This window comes from Colias eurytheme, chromosome 6 (assembly GCF_061535395.1).
Source record: "Colias eurytheme isolate Ceu_HAF_F1 chromosome 6, ilColEury1 Martin Lab GWU primary, whole genome shotgun sequence".
Classification (NCBI taxonomy): domain Eukaryota; kingdom Metazoa; phylum Arthropoda; class Insecta; order Lepidoptera; family Pieridae; genus Colias; species Colias eurytheme.
In genome coordinates this window covers 4,124,316-4,138,975 of record NC_142985.1, presented here as the reverse complement: position 1 = coordinate 4,138,975, position 14,660 = coordinate 4,124,316, and the positions used below count along the sequence as shown (strand labels likewise).

At 33.8% G+C, this 14,660-nt stretch overlaps 1 protein-coding gene across 3 annotated transcripts; it reads left to right on the top strand.

Annotated features, from left to right (window-relative positions):
* Positions 1-2,853: 2,853 nt before the first annotated feature.
* On the top strand, positions 2,854-14,590 carry MED30 (Mediator complex subunit 30). Of its 3 annotated transcripts, none has more exons than XM_090103351.1 (8): positions 2,854-3,016; positions 3,152-3,289; positions 3,631-3,746; positions 4,253-4,316; positions 6,020-6,125; positions 12,275-12,482; positions 12,821-12,952; positions 14,393-14,590. In XM_090103351.1, the coding sequence occupies exons 2-8, from the start codon at positions 3,169-3,171 to the stop codon at positions 14,486-14,488; spliced, it is 843 nt and encodes a 280-aa protein (XP_089959477.1). In that variant the 5' UTR covers positions 2,854-3,016; positions 3,152-3,168; the 3' UTR covers positions 14,489-14,590. The 3 variants fall into 3 exon arrangements, with proteins under 3 accessions (XP_089959477.1, XP_089959476.1, XP_089959475.1); XM_090103350.1 differs by having other exon boundaries at positions 3,144-3,289; XM_090103349.1 differs by having other exon boundaries at positions 3,117-3,289.
* Positions 14,591-14,660: the final 70 nt, after the last annotated feature.

The window sequence follows — 14,660 nt, the reverse complement described above, 5'->3', positions numbered from 1 at the left end:
CAGGAACAGGAGATTAACTTAGATTTTAATAATGTGTGATATTTGTTAAAAGCCTACCTATAAAAATTCACAAAATAAGGTGTAAGTCAAGTAACATAAATAAGCATTATTATAGACTAGTTACCTATTAATAATCATTAATTAAGGCTAATCATTTTAGTCTTAATTTTAGCGATAATGATCCGTCATGTAATAAAACTATATTCTCATATTGAAATGTTTTGAAAATGAAAATTTCTACGTAGTTATCAACATTTGTTGGAGAAGAGTAGGTACGGTCTACGTAATGATAACAAATAAGAAAATTAATCGTGGCTTAGGTAAATATTTTTAAAATCTCCTGAAATATCCATGCTATGTATGCTGAGAGATTCATCTCAAGCGTAATCTCGTAGGTAAAGGAACTAGGAAAGAGGTTTTTCAATTATTATGGCTTTCATGGATACAATATATTTCCAACAAAAAATGTTAAAAACAGTTTTCTAGCGTTCTTATAGAGGATATAGGTACTATTTAAAAAGCTAATGATGTTGAAAAAATGTGCATTTATGCTTATTAACTACTTATTATGTAGTTACTTACGTATTCAGAGCGAACCAATACAACTAATATTAATATACAAGAGACAATTTTCTTCATTGTGATGAGTATAATCTTAAATCCTCTTCGTAAATAACTTGATTCTACGGTCTACGTCGTATTTTATATATATCGCAAAGTTACATGATAAGTAGATGTATTAATCATAATAGTTATTGTTTAGGTATAAAATACATTATTATTTATAATTACCTTAACGGTCATATTATTAAAGTCACGTAAACATAAAGGCACATCAGACTCATTATTTATGTAAGACGATCAAATACGCCTTTTGAGTGTCTTTTTTATAGGAAAAAATTATTTAGGTACCTACAACTTGTAGATGATTTTATGGCCTTTCAACTTTTCCTTGAAAGTTTTTGTCTAACATGTACCGTTTTTGAGATTTAAGCGAAAAATGAAAAAAATGGACCCTTTCCCCCCTCCCCCCACTCCGGGGCTCCTCCTAGTGTCCCGGGGTTTTAGTATGCGTTTATTACCTAGGGACTCTAGACATGTTTCCGAAGAAACATCTTACGTTACTAACTCACGCACTCTAGAACTTTTTATTCAATGGACTAAGTTCGATCCAACTTAAGAGATAGGATAGTTTAAACATGTAGGTACCACGGGCGAAGCCGGGGCGGTCCACTAGTAGGTATATAAAATTAATTGAATAAAAAAAAATGTTGTGTGGTTTTATGAAACCACGGTAAAAGTGAAACTGTTCGAACGGTTCCGAACACTGCTTTGTGTAGCGCATGTCGCGTGACGGTCGGCTGCCGAGTAGGTATACCTACTCGGCAGCCGCGATAGGTACACGCGACATGCGCTACACAGACCAAAAAGTTTGAGACGATGATGTAATAAAAGTTTCACTTTAATATTAATTTTATATACACCTATTAAATTAATTGATAAAAAATTAATTTTATACACTGTTTATGTGATTTCGAATTGAGTTGGCGAAAAGGATAGTATGTGGCCGCTTTTACATATAAAAATATAATCTCGCTTAATTATACTTAATTGTTTTGTTTTGTAAAGGATGCCATTAGATTGCCATTAGATTATTAGACCGGACTCTCAGTGGAGTTTCGTTTACAAAAATCGCGGACCTAAATCTGACTTCTGATATATATTATATAGATCCCAGACATCCTATAGACAGATGTTGCCAACCAGTTTTGTGGTCCCCCTGCCCGCACCCCGGTAATTAAATATGGCATACAAAGAAAAAAATAAAAATTTCCAAAACATGCCGTGTGGGGTATCAAATGAAAGAGCTTATTGAGTAGATCACGAATATATAGTTATGGTAAATATGGTAAATATGGACTATTGTTAATTATTTAAAATTATAATTTAAAAAATATATTCATGAGTTTTCAATCTATAGTGGTTTAAAGTTAACTCAAAAATGGACCATTTTCGTAAATTTTCTAAAAAATCTTAGAGAAAGTGTAAGAAATGTATATAGTATGCTATATATTCGTGATCTACTCAATAAGCTCTTTCATTTGATACCCCACACGGCATGTTTTGGAAATTTTTATTTTTTTCTTTGTATGCCATATTTAATTACCGGGGTGCGGGCACGGGGACCACAAAACTGTTGGCAACATCTGTCTATAGGATGTCTGGGATCTATACAATATATATCAGAAGTCAGATTTAGGTCCGCGATTTTTGCAAACGAACATCTCCTTGGAGCCTGCTCTATATGTATTGATAGTAAAAAGCTATTTGTTTAAGAAAATAAGTTTTTGTAATAGTTCTTACTACACTCGTTATAAATATTGATTGATTTTAAAATATTATTGGTATTAACTATTAAGTAAATAAATAAAATATGACAAACTTTTCCTCCCTTTTCTTCTTCTGGAGAAATTTAGTAAGGTAGGTAGGTATAGTGTACAGGACATCTTTTTGATAAATTATAACTTAACTTTCTTTACATACAGAATAACTGAACCTAGTTACTGGCCATGGTGAGAGGTGGTTGCACAGGGTGGTTGGGTCTTGGGTGAAGGGAAGTCGTGAGGGAAACAATCCGTTTTATAAATAGATCATACTGGATTCGAACAACTCAACTCAGATTATATCCAAAGTCGAAACCGGAGTCCTAAGAAATCTATACAAACCTTAATACAAACGTCTTGGCTAAAAGGTGCTTAAAAGTCTCGTAGCCGGGCCATTAAATCTTAAAAAAATATTTAAATACATACGTCAAACTTTAGCATCCTAATTCCTACGTACGTCAAACAAAAGTCAAGGTACCTACTCAATGTCAGAAATGTTATTTTAGATTTTAGGTTACATTTGCGATTTATGTGTTGTTATTTCGATTCTACAAGTATCTTGGCGATATTATAATATTATTTAATTACAAATAAACCTTGTTACCTTTCGTAAATAACTATTTAAATTCAAGGTAATAATATATTATCTTTATCTTCGCTTCATATTCACAGTTCGTTATATTTTTATGTGTTATTGATTGATTGTTTCTACATATTAGTGTTGATTTATAGAGCTAAACTTCGCTTAGTCCAGCTTAGTCTTAAAGGACATTGTTTTGGAAGAATGGCGGGCCAAGGACATCAATTTCCCGGCAACTTTCAAGCGAATGCAGGAGCTATGAGGTCTGGATATGGTGCCGGTCCGATGGGAGGACAAATGCAGTCTATGCCGAATCAATTAGCAGGTAAAAATACGATGAGAGAGAGCACTATATATAGTTTTGATCCATATCATGAATATTACCTTACCATTCATTGATTATTATCAATAGATTTGTATTTTGTGAAAAAAGTAAGGAATGCAAAGTCTGAGTAAAGTTTAATAAAATAAATTACTTTTTACGACATAACTCCAGCATTCAAACAAGCCTTTATTCAGAAGAACTCATTGTTTGTTGACCATCACAAACAAAATCAAGATTATCCAAACATATCATGATGTTTGCTGTTCTAAAGCTATATACTTGATTATTCTATACTGATACACTTTGTTATTGTATTATACGTGTTTTGTGATTAATTTCAGGAGTGATGGGTGGACCAATGGGAGCAGCTGGTATGGTTGGTATGGGCAATCAAATGGTTCCACCGTATGGAGCACCGATGCAGAATCAAATGGCTGCTATGGGTATGGGCGGACAAGTGAGTACTAGAAACAATGTCATGTGTTTTTAAATACATATATATTACGGCAATAGTTATATCCATGTTTTTTTAACTAGCAGTGCTCCGCATTTTCACTTGTGTGGCTCCGCTCCTGTTAGTCCTAGCTTGATGATATATAGTTCCTGAGCTTAGTGTATTCAAACAAACAAACTCTTCAGCTTTATATTATTAGTATAGATATATTCTAGCTGTTACTTTCAACTGAAGTTGTTGTTAATCTTGTTTATATTCTTTACTAGAGGTCCGCCCCGGCTTCGCCCGTGGTACATATTTCGCAATAAAAGGTAGCCTATGTCCTTTCTCGGGTATCAAAATATCTCCATACCAAATTTCATGCAAATTGGTTCAGTAGTTTAGGCGTGATTGAGTAACAGACAGACAGACAGTTTTACTTTCGCATTTATAATATTAGTTAGTATGGATTTGAATTTGTTCAATTTTGAGTTATTTTTTTAATAAGCATGTAATATCTATTATTTCAGGGTATGGGTGTTGGTGTGGGTGCCGGTCCTCCAACCATGGGACCTCAAGGTGTTCAACAGCAAGGTAATTAATACTGTATATTTCTACTAGCTTACCGCCCGCGGCTTCGCCCGCTTTGTCTAAAACCTAATAAATTATATACTAAAACCTTCCTCTTGAATCATTCTATCTATTAAAAAAAACCGCATCAAAATCCGTTGCGTAGTTTTAAAGATTTAAGCATACAAAGGGAAATAGGGACAGAGAAAGCGACTTTGTTTTATACTATGTAGTGATGAGCAGCAAGTCAGTACTGACAATATTGTATGTTTATATGCATAAATCGTGTAAATCTTCATTATTAAAGTGTAGCTAAATCTGTTAATTTTTGTATCAATCGTTTTTATTTCTGGTGTATGAATATTTATTGTATTTTGAATAGGTTTTATATCTTTTTTCACAAACAATATAATGAAAATAAAAGTAAATAGCAATATCTTTCAGTCAACCTGTAAAAATTGTACTAGATGCTTTTATTACACGCTTTATATTAGCTTCACCTGTATGTTTGTATGTTTGTAACCGACTTCTTTGGGCGCGATTTTGACCCACTTTAAACGGCCAGATTTCGTTCAAACTTTGTAGATTTATTGAGGACATAGAAATCTAAATAACAAGACACATAGAAGTGCTATAATGTCATAATTCGTATGAAAACCGCTGTCGCCAAAATTAACACATTCAAACCGAAAGCTAAACAGTACACACAAGTAAACTATGCCTTTTATTGGACAGCTTGATTTTAGTGAAAACTAACTTATCTATTAAATTAAGCTTTTGAATATGTATCCTAACGCACGAATTTACAGTTTATTTTAGAATAACATCCGTAAGTATATGAGACTTTTTGCTCCAATACGAACAAACGTGATAATAAGAATGGTCGACTGTGTCATTCATTGTTATTTCGATTACTATGGTGACACTCGTAATACTTGTAAATATTCTATAATTTTAAAGAAAAACGGCATTATTTCTAAAAAAAAATATTTTCCGATGAAATATTATTCCTTTATAAGTATAATTACAACTTATGGAAGAATTTCCGCAATGGGAATTGCTGAAACACACCATGTATACACTCATACATCTCCAGAGCAACTGAACAGTGACGAATGCACTGGTGATGTGCAAATCACCTGAGTGGCGACAAGGTCACGCACGCTTACGACTTCTAGTGTCTTGTTATTTAGATTTCTATGATTGAGGACCAATGACAATACAATAATTTGATAAAATTATTCCATTTTTTAGTTCGGTTTCTATAAAAAGCGTGTTTTTTAGTTTTTTTAAACTATTATTATTCTGAAATAAATCTCTTCTTACGCATTACATACGGTAGCCTGGAAGAGATCGCTACCTAGCGATAAGGCTGGCGTTTTTACATACATATGTCTTTCTCTATTTTAAGTTCTTTCTGTATTTGTATTTATTTTGTGTGTGCAATAAAGTGTAAAATAAATAATAAGTGTAAATAAATCACAATTTAAATAAAAAAAATTGGTTGTCTGTAAAGTCGGTTTACTGACGATAGTTGAACGTGACAACGTCCGATTGTGCTTCTTTGTCGCTCGTTCCGCGTTCTCGCTTGCACTTCAAGCCTTACATGGAACGCCTCAGAGCGAGGTAACGCCGCATGAGTCATGTTTTTTCGTGCGTGCAGCCGGCTCTATCGAATTATAAGACGTTGTCACGTCAAAAACAGCTACATTTTTAACTGTTTTTAGGGGGAATGCAAACTGGTACAGTGCAGACTCCGACAGCGCCGGCCCCACCACCTGCTCCTAACCACCCGCCACAGAGCAAGGAATTTAATACTGCTTCCTTGTGCAAGTGAGTATATCTCTATTGTTGGCATTAGTCTATAATAGACAATCTATACATATAATAAAATCGTAGGAAAGTCAAAACTGTACATTGAATATTTTTTTAAAAGAATACATATTCCATGATCTATAATCGATATAGAAGCCAAAAATATAGTTTTTAGAATTTTTGTCTGTTTGTCTGTTTGTCTGTTTGTCTGTTTGTCTGTTTGTCTGTATGTTTGTCCGAGCTAATCTCGAAAAGTACTGCATAGATTGACTTCAAATTTTGCATGAATATTACTAACAGGTCGAGTGAGGTTTTTTTAAACATATTATCATGCTATCACCTCCGGGGGAGGAGCTGTGAACCTTTACTTTTCTTACGTATTCCGTGTACTACGACAGCGTACAATCTAAAGACTCATGTTTAAATGTTGTTTTTGAGTAAGCCATGCTATTATCTAGCTTTACACTATAAAAACTACGTCATTTACGTAATTTGGGCTGAGAAACTGTTTAATTAATCTTAGTACTATAAAGACAAATTTGATTCAGCGCCATCTATGAGATTTCGTAAAAATCAAATCAATTTACATGTTAACACTACTGAACACAATGTTAAAAATTAATAATTTAAATATAATTATGTTATTTATTTATTTAACTCTTTAACCCATAATAAATCTTCCCTTCCCTATAAGGTGCGCTTATAATTCGTGTGAATATACTACATTTTTAAAAGTGAGGGTAGATGTATATTATTTTAAGTCAAACTTGACACCATTACAGTTAATCTAATATTGATTGTGTTCATTGGTTACATTTTTAAAAATCTTCGTGTTTTAATAATTCGATCACGAGGCGGGACTCTAATACAAAAAGGTTAGTTCGTTGATAATTATTATTCCTTCATCATTTACATGTTGTTAGTAATAATATACTTTGACTGTTAATACTTTTGTTCAGTATTTATCTGTATGATTATTGCTTGGTAATTAATATATTTTCATGTCGTATACCTAATTATAAACATAAGTGTGATGTGAAACTAGCTGGATTTATTTTTACACACTCACAGTCTTATATTTTGTGTTAATGTTAAAATAGTATTAATAATAGTGTAAATCATAATATTTTTTCAAAGTTAAAAATATTTCCTTTTTTCTGATGGTGTTGCCATCGAATTAAACCGCGCTGTCGTTTCGTTCACAAAAAGTCATGTTATTAGGACCGAATATGTAGCCGCCTCAACTTACGGAAACGAGAGTAACCTGCGTTGTCTGTTAGTTATTGTATAGTCGAATTTAACGTTACATGGAAATTGGAATCTAAATATATGTATACCTACTTATATTAAATCTGTAGAGGTCAATTCTGCACATGAAATATATTTCCTAAATAACTATTATTTTTCATATTCGTGAGCAGAACAGCAACTCCATTTTTAAGCTTTCGTCGCGTGTGCGTTCTTAATGCGTGTATCTTAATGGTTAAAGCTACACAGAAATCAAGTATGAAAGAAATGTTCTCCATATTATATAAAAAATATCTCCCGACATCATAAATGTCTATCTTTTATGGTTGAGCTTAGGAGTTCAAAGCTTCCTGATTATATTTGTCTACTAGCTGTCCCCGCGACTTCTTTCGCGTGGAATAGTTACTATGGGACCTATGACCATGGGCTCAGGGTGGGGCAACAATAAAAAATCATTTTTATTTTCATGCTCCCACTCCCGCGCCCACTCGCACTCCCACGCCATATGCCACGTTCAGTCCCAATCCCACGCCCACGCCCACTCCCCTTCACAATTAGTACCTACCAGATCAAAGCCAGGGTAAGCGCCCCACCCAGCCCCACCGTGGCTACGCCCATGCTGAATTACTACTTAAGATACAATTATTGAGTAAATACGTACTAAAGTCCGGTCGCGAAGCAGAAAGAATTTCGTACAATGACCTCTTTACCTACTGACAGTGGTCACAAACATTTTTGAATGAAGTGCAGTTTACATGAAATATTTGGAGGAGAAAATGTTTTTTACTAATTTATTAAATAAATGTCCTCTATTCATTTACAATACTTATTAGTTAGTTACATTTTAACTTTTTCAATAACAACGATATATTATATAAAAAAAAGTGTGCGTGTACACACATAAGAAGTGAAACTTCTTTATGACCTTATTTTTCAAAAAATAATGTATGTATGTAGGTACAATATTACAGAAATACGTTATTCTAACACGCGATTTCGACTTAGGCGGATTTTGATTGGACATAAAGAGTTTGAGGTTTATTCTTATAAATTTTGAATTCACAAAATCATAATTGAACACCTGACACCAATCAAGCAAACACAAACCTTACGCTCTCAGGTTAAAGGTTTACAATCCCTAAGGACGGCGGTCATTGCACCTGTGCGAGCAAGACACATTATTTTTACAAGGGAGTGACAGTGACAGGTAATAACAGGTTAATGTACGAAATTCTTCCTGCTCCGCGACCGGACTTTACCATAAATAATTAAAAGAATTGTTATTAAAATTTCTTACTAAACTGAGCTAAAAAACTTACGTACCAAATTATTAAAGAAAATCAAGAAATGAAATGCCTAACCTATACCAAATAGTTACTACATAATGTAATTAAAAATTATGATTAGTATATAATATCGAAAATCAAAAAAGAAATGCCTAACTAATTCTACGTAAAATTTCTTTTAAATTATGTCATATTATTTTTTAGGAACCAGGGGGGGGGGGAGAGGAGCAAATTCTATTTCCTTCCTTTCTTAAACGGATGTTTTTAATAATCTATGGTGTAGCCACTGATCAGCTTAATCAAATCCAGCAACAAATCCAAATTAGATCTTTCCTGTCTCACGCACGTAACTAAAGGCTGAAGAGAGAGAGAGCACGTAACTAAACCGTTTAGACGAAGAAAAGTGTATAGAAAAAGGAATAAATAATTTCATAAACTTCCCGACGATCTTTAAAAATAAATTATAACTTTCATTTTTTTCATTCCCACTTTTACCCCTATGTAGGTATAATAAGTGGATGAACCAATTTTGATACACTTTATCTAAGAACCAGCGTCGGAAAATATTCTGCCTAACAAAAAAAACCGCATCTAATTCGGTTTACCTGTTAGCCAGCTACGGTGCCATAGACAGACACACACACACACACAGAAATACATAGCGGTCAAACACATAACACCAGTCTTTTTGCGTCGGGGGTTAAAAATATAATACGACATAATTTAAAGGACATTTTATGTGGAAAATTTACCTATACACCAGGGTAGATAATTTTTGAAACAAAAAAAAATCGCAGTAGGATGAAACCCATTTGAAAAGGATATGATAAAAATGTGAGGAAAAATAAATTACGGTCAATCGGAGTTCGGGAAGTGGGAGGGGGGGGAGCTTTTAAGAGAAAAAAATGGTTTCTCTCGATTTCTCGATAATAATAACACCTGCTAATTTTTTTCTACATATTTTAATTGTACAGACATCACTTTTCCACAATTTTATTATATGTATTGCTTCACAAGCATTGGCAGACGACAAGCGCTTGTCGCCATCCGTCGCGATTTGAACTGAGCGTTCCCACGGCATGTGTGCGTATGGCAAGCACTGGCGAGCGACAAGCGCGCCGATTCCCATGGCATGTGGTGTGGTGTGGCGCGGTCGGATTTGTGAAGCAAACATGTCGTGGGAATCAGGCTTTAACTTAATTTTTATTCACCCGCATCAGTGCCACCTAAAAAATCTTTATATCGAAATTCGAGCAAAGTTAAGAAAATGAGAAATAAGAGTTCTCAAGGATCGTTAGAGATAAGAGGCTTACTATTGACCGAAAACAACATGTGTTATGCCGAACCTGAAACCGCTTCACAACGAGAATTGCGGCTCACAGCTGACCGCGAACGGCATGTACTATCCTGTGAGACCGAAACCTTCACTGAGAGGGTATAACGTCTCACAGCTGATCGCAAATGGCATATTGTACTATCCCGTGAGACCGAAACCCTCACTGAGAGGGAATTACGTCTCACAGCTGATCACGATCGTCATATTTTATCTCGAGAATCTGAAACTTTTACTCAATATGAAGACCGTTTGACAAATAATAGGGTGCACCATAATATTATTCGATCTCTCGAAGATGAACATGAGCATAAGCAATGACTAGAGTAGGGACGCGAATATTACCATTATTTGAGACAAGAACGATTAATAAGTTTGTTTAATGAAAGATTAAGAATTGAAACTATTGGTCTCTTGAAACGGACGAATAGCGAGAGGCCCGTCTTACTGCAGACAGATTTCGACATAGTCTTAATGACTTAGAGGTAAACATAGAAGATCAATCTACAAATTCGGTGGTGTGGTCCGACAAATATAAAAGTGGGTTTGCTTATAACCTCACAATTGATTACCTACAGATCATCTTCTGTATAGGCGATATTAACGTAGTATGTTCTTTTTGTAATGCTTTAAAGTGGAGTAAGGAGTCGGCTTTCGTTTGAAGATACGCCGGAACCTTTGAAATCACTACTTTTAAGTTTTAGAGGAACATGTGCAATCTAAACAGTTCTTAGACAATATTAGCTCTTATAGTATTGCGTTTTAAATGATCCTTTGGTGCTCAACAATTATCAGATGCTCCTTTCCTTCTTACTTTTAAGATACAAGGTCAAGTTTATCATTTGATAGGATCCCTTTTGCCTGAAGGCCAACCTAAGTTTCTTTAAATATATTTTGTATTCGACTACGACGAATAATCGAATACAAGAAATCAATATTTCTCGAATTTAAAACTGAACTCATTTCACAATTTTAGAACATGTTAATTCATCAGGTTAATCCGTATATATGCGTTTTAAATCGACATTAGAAGCTTTTCCTCAAGATGGTGATATTAATATAAAATTGGTATAAATGCCGATAGACGGAAGTCTATCAGCACTCAGGAATTCCCTGAGCGTGTTATAACGCCCAGGCCACAGTATTACAATTTTTCCTACAGTAGGGTGACGAATGTATTTTCGCATAGTAACGGAGGGGAACTCGTGGGGGGTAAAGTGACGCGGGCCACGTACCACAAACATGCTTAGTTTGTGGTACCGAGCGCGAAAGAAAGTCATCGTGTTTTTAGTAAAGTTACTATGTAAACTAACGTAATTTATTACTTAGGTACATATTCTATAATGGTGCGCTCAAACTGTTAATCTACATTTAATTTAGATTATTATTTTAATTACTAAGAAATGTAGAATTTAAATCACATTCATTCAAGTTTTCCTCAGATATTCGATGTCTATGATTTTCGATGATTTTAAGATTTTCTTATCAGAGTATTCAATTTTAATGTAGTTAAATTTTATAAGAGACAATTAAGAACATTCAAAAATAAAGTGTCACGTATTTTTTTTAAACGACGAATGACGAAAAACGACCGAATCGCGGACGAAGTCGCGGGCAACAGCTAGTGTAATATTAAGTTTGCAACACTATATCTTGAATCTGTATGTCTATGTCCATTTCCTTTTACTACTGTACTGCCACACCATCCATACTAATATTATAAATGTGAAAGTAACTCTGTCTGTCTGTTACTCAATAACTACTGAACCAATTTGCATGAAATTTGGTATAGGTAGAGATATTTTGATACTCGAGAAAGGACATACGCTACTTTTTACCCCGGGAATTAGGATGGGTTTTATCCCGGAAATCCCACGGAAACGGGAAATATGCGGGTTTATCTTTGAAAATGCGGGCGAAGCCGCGGGCAGAAAGCTAGTTTCCTATAGATTATTGGTTCTAATCTTTACTATCTATGCTACGATGAAACAACACAAAGAAATACTTTTCCTAAAATCAAATATTGGTTATAAGTGACTTATAATTTGTAATAATTTGTTTTGGATACTTTTTCATGTAAAATCTATACTAATATTATAAAGCTGAAGAGTTTGTTTGTTTGAACGCGCTAATCTCGAGAGCTACCAGGCCGATTTGAAAAATTCTTTCGGTGTTAGATAGCTCATTTATCGAGGAAGGCTATAGGCTATATATCATCACGCTAAGACCAACAGGAGCAGAGCAATGCGGGTGAAACCGTGCCTAGCAGCTAGTTATTTATATAAATCAATATTTTTCAGGTTTGGTCAAGAAACAGTGCAAGACATAGTAAGCAGGACGCAAGACGTGTTTCAAACATTAAAAGCGATACAGCCACCGAACGGCACACAACATGGTGAAAACGCTAGCAATGATAAGAAGGCCAAAATGCAAGAACAATTGAGAACTATAAGACTGCTGTATAAACGCTTGAGACTGATCTACGATAAATGTAATGAGACCTGTCAGGTAATGTTTCAGTTTATGTTATTGTTTGGTTGTGTTTTTATTTGTAATGAATGCTTTTGATTTCTGAACAATTGGACAAGTGTAAAATCACCCTTTTAATTGTAATTATTTAAGATTTTGGTATATTTTATTATGTAAATTATAAAGAGTAACTATCGGGTTTCTTGCCAACTCCTTTCAAAAACGAGCGTGTTTTTTAAAATATATTTTATAAATTCTTATTAAAAAAGAACAAAGAACCTTATACACAAATAAAACATAAGCTTACATATAAGCTATAAGAGTTTATTTATTATTGGAATGACATTAATTTTTCTCTACTAATATTATTTTTACAGGGGATGGAATATACTCATATGGAGAGTCTCATACCATTGAAGGATGAGGCTGATAACAAAGCACTTGATGAAAGACGAAATACTGAGTCGTATCGACTCGTTTTAGAAGAAAATAAGGAACTTACTGAACAGGTATTGTAATATAATACTTTTATATGTAAATGTATATTCCTTTCTAAGGATTTGTTTGGGGATGACAAATGTAAATGTTAAAAATATTATGTAATTTTTGAAAAATAGGTACTAGGTACACATCTTTGTATACTTCTAATAGTAATTTTTTAACAATTATTTCACTGTTGAATATGTAGGTATGTGATCCTTGAGTGTTAGAGGCTATGTATCATGGGCGAAAGTTCATCATAATAACTTTTTAAAATTAAAACGGGAAATATCCAAAAATTTTACACCAAACACTCCCATACATGTAGTATGAGATTTGACTATCCTAAACATGTAATATGGAAAATGTTGGTTCTTTTTTTAAATTTTTGCTTAAATTACTTCGCAAATTTTAATAAAAAATCATTTAGAAACTGAGAGCTCGATGTGGAATACAATGGTATTCCAAAACGGGGACGTCACTTCGAACATTTACTTTGAACACAAAATGTATGGAAAATTTAATGTACCTATGGGAGTGTTTAATGTAACTTTTTTGGATATTTCCCGTTTTATTTTTTTTAAGTTATTATTGTCATTTTACTCATTAGGTAAAGGGCCTTCGATATCAGTATAAAGTTTTTTGATATCTACAATAGTTACGGAATAATCGCCTGCGCACACTTAACGATTACACCCTGTATATATTTTTTAAAATTTCCACTGGTAAATCAATCTACGTCTTGTTCCGATAATCTCGCATCGATCATAGTGATTTGTATTTTTCCACTAGTAACTTACAAAAAATTAACTCGTTCTGTGTTAAATTAGCGTCAATAATCTGTAATCTAATATGATGTTCAATAAATGATTTTTATTTTTGATTTTACTAGCTTTCCGCCCGCGGCTTCGCCCGCTTTGTCTAAAACATAATAAATTATATTATACTAAAACCTTCCTTTTGAATCACTCTATCTATTAAAAAAAACCTTCCTTTTGAATCACTCTTTGCGTAGTTTTAAAGATTTAAGCATACATAGGGACAGAGAAAGCGACTTTGTTTTAGACTATGTAGTGACACTTAACATTGCTCTGCTCCTATTGGTCTTAGTGTGATGATATAATATTATAGCCCATAGCCTTCCTCGATAAATGGATTGTCTAACAGTGAAATAATTTTTCCAAGTACACCCGTGGTTCCTGGGCGCTTAGCAAACAAACCATCGAACTCTTCAGCTTTATCTTAATATATATAAATCTCGTGTCAAAATGTTTGTCCTCAATGGACTCCTAAACCACTTAACCGATTATAATAAAATTCGCACACCATATTGTGCAGTTCGATCCAACTTGAGAGATAAGATAGTTTAAACATGTAGGTTAAACATGTAAACCACGGGCGAAGCCGGGGCGGACCGCTAGTAATATTAGTATTGATGAAGCAAATGTTAAGTTCATATTTTTTCGCAGGTCGTCTTGAAGAATAAGCAGTTGAAAGATGTGATAACGAACCTTAGAACAATCATTTGGGAGATCAATGTTATGCTTACTATGCGGAAATCTTAATTTTAGTAGATAATTTAATTATGTACATATTATGTTTAATTTAGCATTTAAGAAATGTCGTTGTATTGGAAATAATGTGATGTAAATATAGTTTTAATAAGCTTTCTGGTTTTTTATTTCTCTTACGTCTTGGCAATCTTTAAACACATGGACTGGACATAAAGATAATTTG

Excerpts from the sequence above, each read along its gene's own strand:
- MED30 (XM_090103351.1), top strand. The coding sequence starts at position 3,169 with ATGGCGGGCCAAGGACATCAATTTCCCGGCAACTTTCAAGCGAATGCA. Across the intron at positions 12,483-12,820 it reads AATGTAATGAGACCTGTCAG|GGGATGGAATATACTCATAT; the intron begins GTAATGTTTCAG and ends TTATTTTTACAG. Across the intron at positions 12,953-14,392 it reads ATAAGGAACTTACTGAACAG|GTCGTCTTGAAGAATAAGCA; the intron begins GTATTGTAATAT and ends ATTTTTTCGCAG.